The 20,758-nt window shown below is 36.4% G+C and overlaps 1 protein-coding gene across 6 annotated transcripts in view; it reads left to right on the top strand.

The window, feature by feature from the left end:
* Positions 1 to 20,758, top strand: part of RB1CC1 (RB1 inducible coiled-coil 1) — an 83,881-nt gene that overhangs the window by 8,861 nt on the left and 54,262 nt on the right. For 5 of the 6 annotated variants that reach the window (XR_010883280.1, XR_010883281.1, XM_067290451.1 and 2 more), the window contains exons 2-5: positions 4,104 to 4,221; positions 6,309 to 6,436; positions 9,561 to 9,687; positions 9,948 to 10,118. Coding sequence is in view for 3 of the 6 variants with exons in the window: in XM_067290451.1 (XP_067146552.1) it covers positions 6,366 to 6,436; positions 9,561 to 9,687; positions 9,948 to 10,118 (369 nt within the window). In the remaining 3 variants the exon portion in view is untranslated. Of the gene's footprint in view, positions 1 to 4,103; positions 4,222 to 6,308; positions 6,437 to 9,560; positions 9,688 to 9,947; positions 10,119 to 16,304; positions 16,360 to 20,758 lie in introns of those variants that run through there. The other variant, XM_067290452.1, reaches the window with a different exon arrangement.

Genomic DNA, 20,758 nt, shown 5'->3' with positions numbered 1-20,758 from the left:
CCAAGAACAGAGGAGCTAAAGGTGAAATCACGGGGACTGCAGCATCTCCAAGACAAACTGTAAGTTTTTGCTGTGTGGAATTGCAGGACAGCTTAAAAAGTTGATATGCCCAGAAGCTGGTTTTCCATTCCCAGAGGTAATAAAGGTGTGTCCTCTTTGTGAGGAGATGTATTCCAGATAAGACTACCTGTTCCTGAAGATATTGATAATTAGTGAATGAGGAATAGTGCTTGAGTCTTTTTAGTGTGTGATGGACTTGTCAGACTTGGCCTCAGATGAATTGCCCTTTTCAACAGGTAGGAATTCTACAGTGCCTCTCCTGTGACACTTGTAATCAGAGGTCACATTTGTGACTTGTATTGGAGACGGTATCTGTTGCCTGCAATGTAGCCTCAACTGTTCCTCAGCTAACAGAAGAGAACCTTCTTTTATTAGAGTCATACAGATGATGTTTGTGAAGAGCTATGTGAATGTCTCATAACTAGCAATGTGGAATTGCAGGCTTCTGAATGAATAGTGAGCATATTGGCTTGCACAGGTAGTTAAGCTAGTTCTGTCTGTCTGCCGTCGGAGTGGAACCCCTTCCATCCTGGAGATATACCTGGCACAGGAGTATGGGCCTATGGGTCCTTTCTGGCCTGGAAGATGAAGCATTGATAAGTACAGCACTTACTGTACAGATATAAAACAATATTTCCCCAAACACTAAAAGCAAAGTAGCATATACTGCTGGCATGGTGGTATTCTAGAAAACAGTTTTAAATGTCAGGGATTTTACAGAAGCCATGACTGTGACATGGTTTAACGTAAATTCAGGTCGTTTAAAAATGGTGCATTAGTAATTTGGTTTGCTCAGGTTTGGTTTGTAAGCCAGTTTATAGAAGCGACATGGAGAATGAGGTGTCAAAAAATTTGTACTTAAACTTATTAAAAAAAAAAAAAATCAGAATATTGTAGATGAAATTTAATGGATTTAAAATGAAGTTGATAATGCCCCTATAAACCTAAATGGTGCACATAAATTTTGTTTTCCTTGTCCTACACTGAGTGCCATGTTTCAGTGTCTGAGTTTGTGAAGTTGGAAAGAGTTGTACTCCGGAACAATGGAGTGGTCAAAATAGAGCAGTGATTCAGCATGTAATGGCAGAAATGGATAGTTAATGTAGCCGTAGGATTATTTGTGGAATGCTGTGAAACCCATGACGTTTGTACTGTAATTACAGAAAGGGAAGGTCTGTAAACAGCCATTCATTTCCTTTTACAGATGTTGAAGCAATGAGCATGTTCTGAACTAAATAAGCTACATTACAAAACTTCTAAGCTGCGTTGAAAGTATTTATCAACACAGTATATTTCAAAACTATGGAATTGGTCTAGGATTTGTATTGGATGGAAAAAGCTTGCAATTTTTTTGTGAAGTGAATCAAATTGCAATGTAAACACAATATAGAGTAATGAAATACTTGTTTTATCACCAGAAAAACGCTTCCATGGATGATTTTGGTGTTTTGTTAGCTAATATAACAAGATATGTGTCTTCTGAATGAATTCTGGAAGCTTTTTCTACTTCAACTTTGTGCTATTTGTACTTTCATTTTTTCATCATTTTTTCTTCATTTCTACCATCTGCTGCTGTGGCAGTTACTATAGAAGTTTGTATTTTCAAATTTTCTATTTTTATGATATTAATGATACTTCCTGGCTGTTGATCATGCAAGCTTCCATCCCATAATTTGAAAGATCTAGTTTATATGATAGCATGGGTCTTCTGAATGCTTCAGATAGCAGATCTTAAACAATAAATGTGGGTGGACTATTCATTTTGTTACAGTTTATCTGATTACATAGCTAGTAACTATGTCTTCTAGTTGCTGAAGTTACTTTAATCCATTTTAATAAAGGTTAAACAATTAAAATTTGACAATGTAACACTAGGTGTAGAAACTCCTGAAGTTTTCTTAATGTCCTATTAAAATAAATGCAAAAGGAACAATAATAAAATGTTTATTGATATATTTCTCTTGAAGCTGTATGGTACCAGCTTTACACTCCAAGCTTGTATTAAAATCTTACTATGATTCATCAGTAACATTTGTGAATACTAGGAACTAGTAGACCTGTTTGGAAATGCAGCTGACCTTATTTATCATAATCTGTTTTAACCTGGCTTTTGAAAGAAAGGAGACTTAAGCAGTTGTGGCTAGTTTTCATGCATCTCCCTCAACTGCTCTTGGAATTTTTTCTGTCAAGTTCAACGAGATGTGTGGAGAGCTCTCAAATTAGTTTCTACCCGTGTTGTGTAAACAGGCCTCTGGAGAGGCACCCAGAGTAGTTGCTACTGAAGGAAGGGCTGCAGTCTACCTTTATGAGGCACCAGAGAATCTGCAGGGGAAAGCAATCTTCAAGGCATATATTTTTTGAAACCTAATTTCACGCAATTCCTCTGTTTGTGGAACCACTCTTTTAAATTTGTGATGACCTTGGGAGTGTGTAAATTCTACTTCTTTTTTCTCCTCTTCAAATGGTAACCTAATAGTGCGAACATACAAATGTATTTGTCCTGCCTACCTGAGTGTAGTTCTGTTTACTCAGGATTGTATGTTAGCTTGTTAAGTATTGGGTAGAAGAAGCAACACTTCTAATTTCTTTAAGACCATTAAGAAATCAAGAGAAGTGTAGAAATTATAGGGTTGGAGTCTTCATTTGTGGTTGAACTGTTCAATAGTTTCTTTATTAAATTCATGGCAATTTCCATTGCTTTGATCTAAAGCAAGCATTGTTAAAATGAGTTTGCTCAAGTACAACTACAGTCAGTAGCAAAATTGGATTTTAGTAGTTGGAGGACATTTCAATTTTTGGTTTTCCAATGGTGCTACTTAAACATGTTGCTCTTTCTGTTGCGCACTTGCTTCTTATATATATGCATTTTGAATAGGAGGAATGAAGGAGTGGACAAAAGGGAAGAAGGTAATTTAAAAACTGAATAGTATAATGTCAGGCAGTTAGTAATCTGTTCAGTGCATATATAAAAACAATTGTTTAATTACTTCTCTTATAAAGTTTGCAGATTTGGGATGAGGAGAGCTTATTTTTGATTTACCATTGGTAGCATAAGTTGTATAAAATAAGGCACATGTTCTAATGGTTTGGGGGCTTCAGCAGTTCTATTTTTAGTAGTGTATTATCACCCCGTACAGTGCCTGATCGATCATCTTCTCAAAAAGCTTGCTATGGCACTAACATGAAATAGGAAAATGTCTGTTGTAGTTGAGAATTTCATCATGCACTGCCCTCACTGTGGCTGTGCTGGTTGAACTGAACAGGTTACATATCCCAGCTGCTTGTCTCTACCTTCCTTTGATGGGGTTCCTCCCTTAGCATTGCTGCCTGACTGACAACAGTTAAAATGAACCAGCTTCGCTTAAAAGGACGACCTCTGCTGATCTGACTCGTTTTGATCATTGTAGTTTAAACAGCAGTCCTGAGGGAGGAGCCCCTGGCAAGGATGACAGTGACAAGCAGCTGGGAATGGCAACCTCTTCAGCTGATGATGAAAAGAGAGTCTAATGAATATACTGAAGTAGGCAAATGGCTTAACAAGGTGAACTTAAGGAAAGTGTTGTTGCTTCCTTCACAAATCTGTTGGATACATCCGTGAGATAAGGCTGTTCATTTAAAAAAGGTAGCATGAGAATGCATTTCCAGTCTGGATTTTCTTAGTTTAATTGTGTTCTGTCCTTTGAGACTCTGTGGTGTACTTAGCATTGTCTCAGCATTCTGTATCAGTTCTGAAAAATACTCCTTAGATTAGTTCATTCAAGTGAACTTTTGCTTTGACTCCTTGCAAATGCTGAATAATGTTACTAAGTTATTTTAAACTGAACTTATGTGTGTGTGGGGGGGGGGAGGAAATCACTTGTGTAGCAGTTGAGAGCAAAACTGTAACTGGATAGCGTTGTTAATTATGCAATAGTGCCTTTTTTTTTTAATAATGGCTTTCTAGTATTGACAGGCAGTAACTTCTATGTTAGGTGCAAAACTGACCATAAAATTCTTAGGTTTTAAGGACACTCATAATTGCATTCTGTATCTTTTCTTTTTAGATCTTCTCTCATTTTGAACAGCTGTGGTACTCTGTTGCCAAAATCAAGTAAAGCACATGTGTGCATTTGTTCTCCTGGTGCATTTGAAGAAGGTGATAGCTTCGTGTAGTGCCTGAAGGTAATATATCTATATATTTTTTTTGTTATGAAGTTGAAAAGCTTGAGATTACTGATACATGGCAGATGAATAAATGTGTTTGATCTTGATAATGTTTTTCATGCTTTGAAGAGTTAGCTTTAGTGCTAAGGATAGGAAAAAGGTGTTCAATTTAAAATTTCCATTTATTTACACGAACAAAATATGGTTTCCAGCCAGATTACCTGATAAATACCACTTGAATTTGTGAATTAATAATTATATGGAACTTATGTACTATGTAAGCCTTTTACTTTGTTCATGGTGGAAAGGAGGAGCATTTATGGTGAACAGTAGTGGGGGAGTTGCTTTTTTTCTTTCTTTAAGTGAACAACAGTGGTGTTTTAAGTACTGTATTTGTCAAGTTCATCTGTAACTCTACCTGGACTACAGTCATAAATAATACCCTGTGTGAGAAGAAGTTACCGTAATAACTATGCTTGTGAGACTGATTAATTCCAAAAGTTATGCCAGAGAATTAAATAATAAATGATTGCTCAGTTATTCTTGAGAGTCAGCAATTTTGCATGTCTGGTAGCTTTGTTTATAGAGTATATTCTTCTTCCTTCGGTATAAATTGGAACTGTTGCCATTGACTACAGTAGAATTCAGATGTGAGGACAATAAGGCTCAATTCATATGAAATTATTTAATTTTTGGTGGTGGTGGTGGTGGGTTTTTTGGGCATGTTTCTGTTTTTAAAACCTTGTTGTACAGACATGTCTTGACTAGCTTTTTTTAATCTCTGCTTGAAAAGTTTGCAGGGAAGTTACACTCTTGAAAGAAAGTTCTTTTGACTTTCTGGAATAATTCTGCTGATAGAATGTGTTGTCCTGTCCCGTCCCCCTGCCAGCCTTTTAGTGGAGTTTTTGTTATTTTCTATCCTCACAGTTTATCAGTTTTTCTCTGTGTAGACAAGGAGACGGTTGAAAATTCAAGCTGACTTTAAAATAATACGGTTAGCAGTTTAGACTTTGGGTGAGCAGTATAGACTTTGGGTGTGTCCTGTTCTCATTTCGGGGAAAGAGGGACTTCTTGCACTTCCTGTGAAGTAATTTAATCCAAAAAGCCATTTTCATAGTGATGTAAGAATATTGTTGAGTGGCTAGAACTTTAACAGCTTAACTTTCCATAACTTCTTCCACATCAAAATATTGCAGTGCAATAATGAGAGCAGTGCTAGTTGTACTTTTGCAGCAGCTCTATTAGCGTGGAGGAGATTGTTCGTAGACTTCTGAACTTCTGCTGAGGAGGAAAAAAAAAGTTCAGATGTATAGAGTATTTGGATGTGAATTCATTAAAACTTAGAATACCTTACAGTGCAGTTCAGTGTTTTTCTTCTGTTATGTAAAAGGGAGAAGCAAGGGCTTGCTTATAAGCCATTTATCCAGAAGCTTGTAGGGTAATGTATTGAATACATGTCTAATGTGTTAGACTGCACTGCCTTACTTGATCACCCTGTAGTAGCTAATAGCAACTAAGAAGCTACAGATTTAGCTACAGAGAAAACAAAAATCTGTAGATTTGCTGGTTGTATCTGCCCATAATTAGGTAATACTTTTGAAAAATAATCTTAGCTGTTTTTCATATAATAATGTTCCACGTGTCTGAGTGGAAAAACTATGGAATGGCTAGTAATCAGTAAATAGACTTTGTAGTTGTTGTGAGTTAAGGAATCAAGACTTACACCATAGACCATGCTGCTGTTTGTAAAGTCAGGGAAAGACAGCTGGAAGTAACTGGATCTGGGGCTATTAAAATGCATTTAATAATTGAGAAAAGCCAGATAATGATCTGTGATAGTGGCCTCTGCAATTGGAAGTCTTATCCCTCTCTTCCCCCTAGTGTGTATTTTCATGTGTTCTCCTAGCCCATCTGGATGTGTGGAGACCTCCCTTGCCCACGTTTCTGATCAGAGGAGAATCTGTGCATTTAGTAATGGGCAAAGAACTGTGGGGTATGAGCGCTGATGTATCGACCCACTATATATCTAGGAGTATTTATTCAAAAGCAAATGCATGCTTTTTTTAACTTTCATTTGTAAAGCTAACATTTGAATTTCTTTGCAGGTTCTAAATGATTTTAGCAGTGGAAGGTGTAAACTTCAGAAACCTAAAGAAATCATCATGAAGCTATATGTATTTCTGGTCAACACTGGAACTACCCTTACCTTTGACACAGAACTTGCTGTACAAAAGTAAGGAAATTATGTATTTTTTTAATAACCTTTTGTATCCTAAGTGCTGGACAGGTGGTACTCAGTTGTTTTTGAATATGTCTATGTGGTTTCTTTCTGTGTTCATTTTTTGTATTGGTGAATTTTGAGGATTCTTGAATTAGCACTGTCAATGCCTTGCAGGTGGTTGTGCTTGGTTAAGGTCCCAGAAAAGGGTGTAAAGGTTAGGTAGTCTTACCTGTTACTTTCTGGGACAGTGAAAGCAGAAGTAGGTATTACTGGCCTATTATTCTTAGCTGAGTCTAGTGTTAAGTTTGAATGCTTTTTAGAAAAATTGTCAGAATGATTTCTGATCTTCTGTGCTCTTTATTGGACGGCATTTTTATAGTATTCCTCTGTAAAAGGTTTATCTTATACTGAATTGAAAGAAACTGATTTCAAGGCTGTCCCGATGAATTCCTGTTAAGGGCATGGTTTTCATGTCCTTTTTCTGAACACATGCATGGTATGTTTGCTTTTTCTTATGAGGACTTGCAAGACTGAAAAACCTTCTTTGAAACAGTTGTGAAGATATGATGCATATTTCATATCTAGTGTCTGAGATGGGCACCTTACAGATGTTTGCGGAGATGATGTTAGTGAACCACTGCCTGAGGCAGACTTTGATGGAAGTGTTGGCAATAAGACTCAAGTAAAACTGAGTTGGAGATTACAAACAAAAGCAAAACCCTTGGGTCAAGATATTTGAGCAGTACGTAGTGCTTACAGGAAAAACAAACAAGTTGTGGTTTAATAGGCTATCAACAATGTCTTGGCATCAAAACTGTTTCAATTCGCTTTATCTGATGCCTTAAAGGGATTTAGGCTGTACTTAGTTTTCTAGATGATCCTAGACATGCTTCTCCATTGGCAAGACTTCTGAAATGGAAAGTGCCTCATTTCTTGCTAACAATTCTTCTTTTCAACATTAAAGTATTGAATTGCATCATCAGTAAGCCAGAAACCTTTCTCTGAGGTATGCTGAGGGACACTTAGGTATTTTCGGGGGGGGGGGGGGGGAAGCATCTGCTATTTAGTAGAATTGGTGGTGGGGGGTTTACAGTCTATTTTCCACGTGTTGCATGCTCCCTGATTTTTAATGTAGGTACTGGAGGTGAATTGCTTCTCTAGGCAGGAAGTTGGACTTCTACTTCATGAAAAAGATCCCCTCTTAGAGGCTTCCCTGGCTAGATCAAGGGTGCTGGAATATTAAGAAAATAGAAGGGTGCAGTAATGCAAGTCTGCTTTCTCTTTTCCCTTACAAAACTTCAAGAGAAGTTGAGAAACAAGAGAAATGTTTCTCATGCTATCCCTGGGCAAAAATACCAAGTACTTGGACATCAAAACTGTGATCATCTTGGAGAAATCCATGGATCATCAATTTTCTTTTTAAGCTGTTCATCTTGCCAGGACCTCCTTGTGTACAACTGGTAAAAACTACTAAATATGGCTCACACTGTTTGTAGAAGACATCACTTACAATGCCAACTATAAGGTTCTGTGATTTATTATTTTTGTATGTGCTTCCACAACTACTTCTGAACTTGGGCATTTCCAGATAGCTAGAACAAGAGTGTCAGATAAGACTGCTTCGATTCAACTCCCTTTCCCACATCCTGAATGTAATGACTTTGTCCAGAATATGTTTAAGATGTAGTCTGCATTTTGTGAACTTCCAAGGAGCAGCCTGAGGTAGAAGGGTTTAAGAGCGAGGAGTCTTCTCTTAGGCCTTGTGGTTGCTCTGTGAAAGAAATATCATTTTTCTTGTTCTTGGAAAAATTGAATTTCGTTGCTTTTCACTCCGCTTTTTCTGTCCTCTTCATAGCATGTGCAGTAATGCCTCCATTTCCATAGCTGTGTTTCTTCTTATATCTTGGGATAGGTGAAGTGCTATGTCAGAAAATGTAGTACTGTGGAATAGCAAATTTTCCTTCATCAACAAGGTAAACTTCCTTTGATACCTGGGTTACATAATGCTGCCTTCAAGACTGGCTTTTCTGCAAAGTCCCCTGACACTCAGCATATTATTGAACATGAAATAAAGCCTTTTATCTCAGCTGTTTCAGAACTACTGTTGGGTCATCTGCAGATGCGCCATTATCCTCATGCATTTTTTGGTAATTTGAGATATTCTATCCCTAAATCATGGTGGGATACAACATCTGAACTGCCAGTCAGTGCACATTACAGCCTGTGTGGGCTGATTTCTCCCTCAGTCTGGCAGTTCTTGAGAAAGAAGCCTTCCAACTCATGGATAATCTGTTCAAAATGCTAGACTCTTCAGCTGAACTGTGTAATGTATTGTTCTGTCTATCTGGAGAGACTTGCTCTTTCTAGCAGGATTAAGTTTTTCTTAGGCTCTTTGCCTATCTCTTAGTAAATTGACAGGCCAAGTGAATGTCTCAAAGCACATGGGGATGATAGGTGAATATTTACTCTAACAACACTAGTGAGTACAAGCTTGCGCTCTTGAGGTGCTTGTAGTGAATTCATGCTGTCATATTGAATCATAGTTATTTTAGGTAATTGATCTTTATTTTCTAAGTTGCATTTCTGTGTTAGTGCTTAATGTTTGCATGCATATGGATTGTCTAATTTACTGTCACTGCACATTATATTGCACTTTATATACAGTAAATCAGTGAGTTGATTAGGTGAAATTGTGTTTGCATTATGCATAAAAAAGTGTTAAATACTCTTGCTCTTCTGCAGTTTCGATAAGTCAGTTGTTGTGTGTTCATAAAGTAAATACTCAAAGAGCATAATATGGCTTTTACAGTTATCCTAAATGTTTGATATGATTCAGTCCAGAATTTCAGCCCTCTATCAGATCATCTTGGAAGAAGATTGCTGATATTATACCAGTTCTGTAGAGGAGCTCCTCCTTTTGCTCTGGGCTGGGTATCTAGAATGCCACAGATCATAGCACTTTAGAGTTTGTCATTATGTGGAATAAAAATGCAATAGATGAAGGAAATGAAGTCCTGCTTTGATACAGACAAGACACCTGTCTGTATATCAGGAATATGTAAAATTAGAGAAACCAAGACATCCATACTATTTTCTTCTTCCCTTCCACCTTCCCCCATCCCGTTCTTTTTTCCAGTGTGGCTGACCTGAAACATGCGATTCAAACAAAGTATAAGATTGCTATTCAGCACCAGGTACTGGTTGTCAATGGAGGAGAGTGTATGTCACCAGACAGAAAAGTCTGTAGTTACAGTGCTGGAACAGTAAGTGCATACTGCATTCTTCTATAAATCACAGTTTAGAAGAAAAAACTGTTACTAATGGATTTTTAGTATTTTTCTGTAGTGTATTGTGTTTTCTGGGCTTTTTTCTGTTTTGTGAAACTAATTTTTTAAGCATTCAGCTTACATGTGTAGATTTCAACATGTTCTTAAGACACATTATGCACACGATGGAATAATTGGTGATTGAAAAGTATATTGCATTTACTCAATGTTTGGCTTTGTTTTATTTTTGAGCACAGGACACCAATCCAATTTTTTTATTCAACAAAGAAATGATCTTGTGTGAACGTCCACCAGCTATCCCAAAAACCACATTTTCTGCAGAGAATGAGATGGAATTAAAAGTAGAAGAATCTCTAATGATGCCCGCGGTTTTTCATACAGTAGCATCACGGACACAGCTTGCTGTGGTAAGTAAATTCTTACTGTACTTTCACACCAAAGAAAAATAACCTTTTTGTATGTCAGAGGAGTTGCTTGCTATAAATTTGGAAATAGCTTGTTCAAAAGACACGAAAATGCCGTATTAGTGATGATATATTCTTGGGACTCTGTCATTTCGAGGTAGGTATTGAAAAGCGCTTGCTTCTTCAGTATCTTCAACATTTCTTTCAAAAGTAAATTGTAATACAGATTTGTGGAAGCATATATTTATGGCACTTGCAAAATAAAAACAATCTGTTTGTTTTGGACTCTTGGCTTAATGCTCTGTCTTATTTTCAGAGCCTTAGTCTGCCTCAACTCAAAACCAGGAAATGTTGCTACTTTGTAGACATTTTTAAACCAAGTAGAAAATTGGCAGGATAGTTTTTAAAAGTACCTATCCCAGCTTCCATTTTGTTTTACACATCTGAGCAACTGTTGAAGAATTGATAAAAGCAAGCTCCCACTTCCCCAAATGTCATCTTTTTTTATCATTGAGTGCTGGTTTCTATTTGTATAGAAAACAAACTTTTCAGAATTTCAATTTGGTTATCTCTGCATTACTTTGATAGGGGAAACTATATGCCCAGCAACAAGGGCAGTAATATATCAAGTGTGTGTATGAGTGGCTGCATGCTCAAGAGCATGGTGTAATGTGTTCAATAGCTGAACTGATTGCTTTCCTTCATATTGGGAAATACTGCTTCATTTTCCTTTTCAGATGTTACATTATAAGTGCATTAAGTGTTGTTACTGTCTCCAAACATTATTTGAACTTCTGTGGGCTGGGTGTGGTGGAAGAGGTATGTGTAGCACTTGGCACAAGATGAAGTAGTAGTACATGGTTTTAATATGTTGTCTTGGCAGTAAAGTTTCTCAGCTTCAGTGACAATTTTAATGCAGTCCAAAAGAACATTTTGTGTTTGAAATGGCTTTTTTAATATTGTACAGCTGAATTCAGTGAAAATTGCTGAGTGAGTGTATTTATTTACATAGTACTTTTTTTCTCCTTGGCCTCCTTACCTGTCATCAGGGGGAGAAGTAAGCTGAATAATCTGACGCTGACATATTGTCTGATTTTAAGCAAAGGTTATTTTGAGGCTAGTTGATTCTCCCCCCCACACCTGTTGACAGTTAATTGCTGACTTAGTAGACAGGGCCCTGAGTTATTAATGATCTGTGAATCGTATGACTATCCTACTGAGAAGAGTGGATATTGATGTGTATTCAGCTAGGAGTGGGAGACTTTTATTTGTACTCCTTATAAGGGAAATGCGACAATTCTGGTTTCAGCCACCGAGACTGCAAGTATTTTAAACCATTGTGTGAGATGTTAAGAGGACATTATAAAAGTCAGCAAGACTGACTTCTGTTAAATGTTTAACATTTTGACTGATAGAGTAGAAAAGAATTGTTAGTACTACCCTCTCTTTCCCTTTGATTCTGAAGGATATATATTAATATATGTAGAGCAAGCCTTAGTTTATTGCAGTCTTTCTGTTTTAATGACTTAGATCTTGACTGGCTTGTTTTGGTGACAAGTCCCCTTCTGTTAGGGAAGCCTGGATTTCCAAAATACTCCTAAAATTTCTGTGGCCAACTGGAGTTATAACATTAACCTAGAGAGATTGATCATGACTCACTAGATGATTTTCAAGAAAAAAGTAGTCTTTCATACTCAATGGCATCTGCTTATATTATTGGGGGAAGAAGATTAGTATTTAAAAGTCTTTAAACATGGATTTAAGAAGAATAGAGGTGTTATTTTTAGCCTCTGCAGGCTGATCTTGAAAAAGATTGTTCCTCGTGCCCCACTTCTTGCCCCTTCCAGTTCTTCCCAGCTTGTAAAAGGCCTACAGTGATAGTAGTTTTTGAGAGACACTTAGTCCCTAAATATTCTTAAATCTGGTATACCTTCTTACCTGTGGTTCATTTTATCAGAGATTGTAAATCTTTGAAAATTATAGGCTCTGTATGATGCTGTGGAAGTGTATTGGGTACTTCTTTGGGAGGTTGAGGAGATGGTACTGAAAACATCACTTATGATGAAAGATTAGTAAATAGGCTATTGTGATTTTTAGATGTATCAGGGAGTGAAAACTGTATAAAGGAGTACTAGTGTAGAATTAAAGCAGCTTTTCACAATGTTGTCTTGAAGTATATTAAGTGGTAATTCAGAAAAAACTGAGGGAAGACTGAGAATGTGGTTAGAACATTAATCTTACTCAGGGCTCACCATAAGCTTTTTGGGCTGAGAGGAAAAGGGAACATGGGATATTAATCCTTCTCAATATTGATTAAGATCTGGGGAGAGGTAGGGAGGCTCTGAACCTTTGTAGTAGTGAGAATGATGCATTCAAACCACACTGAGCATACTACACAGACTTCATACAAAATGTGCATGAAGAGTCTGCATTACAAAGGTCCAGGGTTTGTCCCTCTTAAATGAATAAGAAGTTGCTAACTCGTAAGCAAAATTAGAAAAGCAAAATTACAGTACTTGATATGAGTATTTTTGCTGGTTCTAATTATTTAGAGGACAGCATGACTGTTAGTATATGATGAAAATTCTTTGCATCAGGAGAATGGAAGTTAAAATCTAAAGTGTTACTCAGTTTAAAACCTTACCTATTCTTGCCAACAATAAGTAACACTGGCATAGAACTATGTTTAAAAAAATCAAGTAATATTTGTTATCTACTGGTTTCTATTTAATTTGATCTCTGCTCTGTCCAGAGGATATAGTATAATTTTATAACCAGACTCAATAGGAGATAATAAGCAGTAGAGGGATGAGGGATATGACAAGGTATACATAAAAGTGGGGTGGGTGTGTAACTTGCACCTTAAATTTTGAGATAAATTTTGCAAAATGGAGTTTTGTGAAAGTTTAGCATTCATATCTATTGCGAATTTACGGTATAAGTTGCTTTGGAAATGTTGCTAACTCATGATACGTCCATTCAGACTTCTTGGTTAGCTCTTGCAGCTCATGCTCTGCTTTATGAATAGGAAAACTTGGTTTCTTTTTGTGTGGAAGATTATAGATATTTTGGGGTGTAATGACTTCAATATTTGAAATCTTTTACCTCATTCTAAACCAGTTTGGAAACTTTTGAATTTAATCAGTCTTTCAATATCTGTGACTTGGCAAGTATGCTGTAGAACTATGTGAAAGGTGCACTGCCCGCACACCTTTTCTTTCATCTGATTTTGAGCTTTTCTGTTTGTACTGTGGAGAAAGGTGAACAGGTATTTCTGATTCACTTTTTCTGATCCATACTTTGTATACACTATTATATGGCCTCTTACAATTTTTTTCCACAATGAAAAGTAGTTCTAGACTCTGCTTTAAAAAGTATTTTTCTTGGTCCATATCTTTTTCCTCTCCATCTATTTTCCCTGTCTAAGAGCTTATTTTTATCTCACTTCTGTTAGGTGGGGCAACCGTAGCTGATCAGCATTGGTATAGAATCGACATTTGCTACCTGCATTTTATTTGTCACTTTCTGATATCCTTAATTACTGTACAAGTTGAACAAAAGTCATCTTTTAGTTCACGGTGGTTCCCCTGTCTTTTTCCCGTCTTACGGATAGCTTAAATTTGGGGGGTTGGGTAAATAGTCTTATTCTGCATGTTTAATTTAAACTGTTACTATGTTGTTAAAGTTATGTTAAAGAAAAAGTCCTTAGAAAATTTGAATAAATTTTGCTAAGTCATCGCTTGTTTCCTCTTTCAGATTTTTTTACTGCAGAATGTGTTGATAGAAAAAGTGCAGAACTGTAACATTTTCCATAACACAAATGGAATGCTATTTTTCTTGATTTGCATCTCCCCTTCAGATATTGCTCTTGCCTACATAAGTGAGTCATTGTCACCTAAATAGCTCAACTGCTTTTGACTTGAATCAACTTGGTTCATTTTGTTGTTTGTAAACATATTTTTTCCGGAGCTAGAAGCCTGAAGTATGATCACACTGGAATATTTGTATTTTTGTAACTTTGGGTATAGGAATGTGTAAAAGTCAATTTTTTTTTCAGATTTGAAACTGATTTCACTAATTTTAATATAACCTTTTTTAGATTTAATACCTCCTAACCGAAAATCATTCCTATGTCAAATTTATTACCGCCTATTTGGTTTTCCACTGTTCCATCATTATTATATCAAGATACCTCAGATTTATCTTTCTGCTTTCATAAATTTAAGCTATATTCAGATTTTCTCTGTTCTTATTTTTGGCCTGAGTCATTTGTTATATAGAATTCATAGTTTAAAGACTTAGTAGCTTTAAAGAAACTACGTCTGGGATCTTAACTTGTTCCTTTACCAGTTAAACTGAAATTCTTGCCCTAGCTTTTGTCAAATATAGCAGTGCTTCTGTTTTATAGGCTTTTCTGTAAGAACCCTTTGTTCAGTGTTTGTTGCATCTGCTGGCTGTCTTTTAAATCCTAGTTAAAGCAGCCTTTTAAGCCTATTTTCATTTTATATCCCAGTATCCTGGTTTCCCTTTGACTAAAAATTTAGCTGAGAGATGCCTGTGCATAAAGTGTTACAGCTTGCCTAGTTTCCCTCTTCTCTTCCAGTTCAGCAGTTTTGGCCTTGAGCTGCAGTATGTGGACAATGAGGTACACAGAGTGTTTGCACAAATTCATATACACACCAGCTTACGAGAAGACAAGCTGTTCTCCACACAATGTATTGTGCAGTAAACTACATTGTGTTAATCTTGTCTAATCTTTCGGTCTTTAGCACTGCTGCTAAAATGGAATTCATTTCTGTTAATTTAGGATTTTTTAATTTTATTTTTTATTGATTTAACTGAAGTTCCTTTTGTTACTTGTCCCAGAAGGAGGATGTTGGAAACCTGCACTTTTTATTAGTGGGTGCACTTCACATTTCTTGTCATATTTGGTTGCTGTCATCATCAAACTGTCAATTCCTGTCAGTTTACTTTTCTGAAGATGAATAATTGCATGATTGTTCCATTTGGTCACCTAAAACCATAACTGTAGTCATAGTATGTAGATCACTCTTGGTTTAGTTCCAAATGCTTTATAATACTTATCCAAGAAGCATATCCTGCCACCTAAAAGCAGCTGTTTATCTGCAGTTTTAACAGATACTGTTTCACTTTGACTAGAAGGCTGTTGAGACCCTCTGGAAAAGAGTTTCTTAAAGAACATAATTTTTTAGCATTCTAATAATTTTGTGGCTGGCTAAATTGCTAGTTTTCATTCTCTTTGGCTAAATTATTAGTCTAATAGTCAGACACACCTCTAGCTCATCCATAGAAATCCCAACTTTTCTGTAACTTGTTGGTAATTTGATAGGATCAGAGATCTATTCCATAATCTGTTAATGAGGTATGAGCTGGGTGGGATTAAAATGGAATAGCTTTTAGCAGTTGGTTCACTTTGGCCTTTGTAGCCAGAACTGTTGTTAGAAAATTCACCACACGAATATGACTTGGATGGCTTGGAATCAAGCTACTGGAAGTTGTCATTTATTTTGTACCTTCTTTTGATTCATTGGCTGTAGTGTTTTGTGTTAGCATCTCAGTGCTCTTTTCCAGGGGTAAATTCTGTCACTTATCTTATCCTGCTTTTGCTACCAAGCTAATGAAGACAGGACTGAAATGAAAAAGTTATTAAGCTATGAATAATTTGGGTCTGTATTATGCTGATGAAACAAACAGTTTGCAAGTATGTAATAGGTCCTGAACTGTGTGGACAAATGTCCAAAGAACACAATCACCAAAGTTGGCCAAAATTCTAAAATTGGCCAAAATTTTAAAATCTAAAGGGAAAGAATGGAATAGTGAACTGTCTAATGGAGAGAAGAGCAATTGCCATGAAATCTCTTAAATATCCATCCCAGTGAAGTTAGGTGTTTCAGTTACAGGTCTTTAAGAACTTCTCTAGATTTCAGTTTTTATGTAGTAACAATGATGCTTTATTCTGAGATATATGAATTGGGAATACTAGCCTTGACACCACCTTTTGTGGAATCATTTATTATACCGTGTGGGTGTTTACAAATTTCACTTTCAAAGATCCTTTTTGGTGGCCTGAGATTGTTCCTAGCGTGACGGAAACCTATAAGGAGTCCTTTATACAGAATGTCAGATACATGGCAGTAGAGGGCTTTGACTTGTTTCCTTTTACCACAGGATTGTAGAGAATGGAAAGAACACTGCATTTCCTGAGAACTTTTGTTCTTTAGAGGTAAGTTCAAAGAGCACTTCAGACAAACTGTACTTTCCATGACTTTTTTTTCCTTCAGATGAGCAGAATTAGGACAGTACGATGCATGGATGCAGTCTTGAAATTGGGAAACATTTTACCAACATTTAAACATTTTACCAACATTTTACCTGTTTTAGATAACATGTACTTAGTGTTTTTTCTTGCTTCTATTGATAAGCCTCCTGGTTCAAACTTACTAAACTTTAATTATTATAATCAGAAGAATCAAGTTATGATGATAGAAGAAAATAATTCAAATATTCTGTTAAAGCATCTGGCTACAGATAAAATCTTTCTGGTGAGCCTGTGAATTTCTTGACAGTTAAGAAATCAAGATGCCTTCATTTACTGTTCAACATACAGGCAAGTTAAGATTAGCCTGGGTTCATCTAGTGTTGTATTGGCAGTGGTGTTTCTTGAGGTTCGGGTTCCAGTGGTATGGTGAAATTGTCAGTGTTCTAAGTATGCTGGTGTATCTGTGTAAGATGGGCTTAGCTCTACAACTCAACCAAAGTCTTTATTGTAACTTTTTTTTTTTTCCTCAGCCTGTAAACCATTGGGTATCTGTGGGTATTGCTGAGAGGGTCTGTGAAAAATCAGTGACAAAAGCAAGCCTGTTATTAGCAGACTTTAGTTTTCTATGCTGGAGTTGGCAACTTTACTGAGAAGTGTTAAAACATATGTTGCATGTATATGCTTAAAATAACTCAATTTTTAGACTTGGTTCATTTAGTAGAGAACTGTCTAACTTTTCTCCAGATGCAGACATCCTGATTATGTGAAATAGAATAGTCTTGATCTTCTAAACTAGCTCAAGGATGTCTCCTGCAAAATACCGTCTATAGAAAAGGCAGGAAGAACAAGCCCACTCACATGAAGATGCATTTCAGTAGTGATGGAATGATAGAAAAGATTTGTGTAGATCTTAATTTCTTAACTACATTTAAGCTATATACAAAACAGTTTTTTGACCAGTAACAAATATTCCAAAGGAAGCAAAAAAGCTTTCACCACTTTATTCTAATCTTACTTCCAGCCCTCATGTTTTGAACACAGGATTACAGGATTGACTGAAAGAGTGCTTTTTTTCTCTTCCTTTTTCTGCAACGTTAAAAAAAGAAAATAATGGTTTAACATACTGTTCTTGCTCACTGCACTTGTATCTGCTTAGTATATCTGACTGAAGTGATTCTGATAGGTGCAAAAATAGTTACTCCTTGCGGTTTGAACTTTGTTACAACATTCATTAAATTCACAGTGATAGTCTTTTTTAGTTGAACATTTACTTCATGATACTGCCTAGGAAACTGGTGTCAAAAGGAGTACGAGGTTCTTGCAGATTTTGTATTCAGATTATCCATGCAGGCAGAATAGTACCTCTTCTCTCTCCACACCCACCAGGAGAGAATTTCTTGATGATTGGGATATACATGTGGAAATAACTTTGGGAGGATTATAATACAGAATTCTGTTGTATTATCTTATGTATCCTGAAACTGTCATGTCACTGTTCATACAATTTGGCATACAGTGTATTGGCTTAAAGGTTACCGTGAGAACAGATTACGTGATACCTTGAGAACACATTACTTCAAACTTAACTGTTTTCAGCTTGAGGAATTTTGAGCTCAATGCTAGTTCAGTCTGAGATCTAAATAGTTCAGAAAAACTTCTATTGTTTGTCAGTATCATATTTATGACCGCTTACCTAATGGGATTTTGTTTTAATGTTCACATCTCCAGTGTACACACCAGGGAATTGTAGCTCATCTGACACTGAAGAGATGCTAAATGAACCTGGTTTTTATTTAGATGACAGGTATTTTTATTTTTTATATAGCAGTTTTTGTGGGTTTCTCTGTTGCATCATAGATCTTGCCACCTATTAGAATGCTCCTCTGGTACGTGGTTTCTAAAGATTAAAGAAATATTAAGTTGTCATGCTGGAAAGTGCTGTCCTTTTACTCCTTAACTTTCCTAGGAGTCAAACTGCGGAGAGAAGTTCCCAATTTAGGTAAATTGTCACAGGTCAGACTCCTAGATAAAGAGCATCAACTCTGGACGTTAGTGTAATAAAAGATTTCAGCTGTAACACAACTTTTTTTCTCTCCTAAAATTTGAGGACTTGTGATTTTGTTTTGTGTTTGAAAGTGCTTCACTGAAGAAACAACCTTGGAAACAATTAAAACCTTAAATTGAGAACACTTACGTTCTCAAGGTAGCCTCCAGAATGCCATACAAGAAAGAACTTCATAGGATAAAGCTAACTCTGTAACTCCTGATTCTTATTGTGAACTCAGATTTAAGTAGAAAACCAAAGACTGGATGCTATTTAAGACTGTCCAAACATTGGATACTAGTTAGGAGTGTAACTCATGGCAGAACGTCTGGTCATAACAACCATAGTGTGTGCATTTCCTCATTGGACGGAAGAGCTTGTCATGCTCTGTTAGTTTGTCCAAAGGAAAAGGTAACCAACAAAAGCCTGTACCCAGCACTTTTAAAGAAACATTTTTGTTTAACAGTGAGAGAAGTTCAGTCTTTATTTTTCTCAGTGAACCCTGATACTCACTAGAAGGAACTGCTTAAAAGGTTTCGGGGGGGGGGGGGGAAGGGAATAGTGTTTGTGGGTTGAAACTAAACTGCTTGTTTACATTCATGAGATGTGCATTGGAATGCAGTGAGGACACTTGGTTGCCCTTTGAGCTTCATGCTTTTTGATAAATCTTTTAGTATATCTTAGAGTAAAATAGCCTGCTCTCTGGCTCTCAGTATGCTATTTGAGGAGACAGCAGTTCTTTTTCATAGGCTATGGAGCTTGCCTTTGTGCACCTTTTATACAAAAATGAATTTAAGCAAATACTTAAACTTTCTACTTGTCAATATTGCATTATTTTGCATTTGTGTTTAAATTGTACAGAGGGGCAGGAGATAATGACTTGTACGTTTCAGCTCTGCCTGGATGCTGTCCCAGTTGGCTTATTGGTTCCTGTGCTACTTTTTAGGGAAAAATGCAATTGATTTGGTCTTAAGAGATGAACTCTTGCAGAATAACTATTCTTTTCAAATTGGAAATTGTTTCTCTTGTGCACAAAAGATGGATGAAGTTCAAAAGAACAAAGGGCAAATAGTATCTGTACTACTAAGTGGTAGAAACTTGCAATAGTTTTTGATTTTCTTGAAATTGAATGTATAGGTATGTTTGCGTATTGTTTGTCTGCTGGTAGCTTAGATACCAGTATTGGAAAGGAGTGGAATTTTGTCACAGTGCTGGAGACAAGACTTGAAGGGTTTTATTATTAAAAAAAAAAAAAGTGGTCTGCCTAACTTTTAGGTTTTATCAATAAATTCTTTAATGTTTTGATAATGATTTGCAGTTTTGTGATTTATTTTGGGAAGATAAGCTGTCATTGTTGGGCTGTAAGTTTTTGTGTGTATGCATGTGGGCTGCTAACCATGTGGTCAGCAACAAATGAATTTTATAATATACTGATGTTGGAATTTTAACACTGCTTTCTCATTGTACTTGAACAATTTAAAAATGTTATTTCTCCACTCATGTCTTTCTTGCATTTACATTGTCAAAGGAAAGGTATGCATCAACCATAGTTTAACAGTATGTGCAACCTACAAAAAGCGGTAGTACTTTCTTTCTTGGAGGGTAGGTAACTAGCACCCAACATACAGGTGTTCTCAAGAGAATATTTACAGTATAGTATGTTATTGTAAAGTATTGAGCTGGAGAATTTACCATATGACTTATGTTTGTTTTGTTTTGTTTTTTTCCATTTTGATGCTTGAGAAGTACGTACTTTTCTGGGGACCGGTCTCTCTTTTCTTAAACTGGTAAACTTAAAAGTAGCTATTCTACTACTTTTATTAGTAGTTAAAACTTTAGAGTTAAGAGTAATAGGGCACTGCCATTAGCGTACTTCTAATAGAATATGGTACTTGCCTTACCTAGCTCTCTGGTTTAACTCTGCCCAGTCGGGCAGTAATAAAATTCTGACCTGTTTATAGCAGTTAAGTGACTTTTTGTCATCCAGTTGTTTAATGGAAAAGTTTCCATAGTAGTTTGGAAATACCAAGTTTTGGGGTATGTTCTTGGAGTTTTGTGGGCACTCTTCACTGCTACTCATCTTGTTGCATCTGGTTTATTAATCAGTGGAAGATTTCAGTTATATCTGCCCTGCCATTGCCCTCATGCATCTCTCCCTGCATCTAATGCACCTCTCCTTCAACTGGGTGATGCTACTGTTCATTGTCCTGAGTTTTTACTTGTTTCTTGTTTCTCCTTAATGTACCTCATTTGCAAGCTCCTTCCCATCAGAATAGTACAAGCATTATTATTCATGTATGTATGCACTGAATATTTTAT

The sequence above is a fragment of the Apteryx mantelli genome, chromosome 2 (genome assembly GCF_036417845.1).
Source record: "Apteryx mantelli isolate bAptMan1 chromosome 2, bAptMan1.hap1, whole genome shotgun sequence".
Taxonomy (NCBI): Eukaryota; Metazoa; Chordata; class Aves; order Apterygiformes; family Apterygidae; genus Apteryx; species Apteryx mantelli.
Note: the sequence above shows the minus strand (reverse complement) of the source record. Positions and strands in the feature narration are given on the sequence as shown.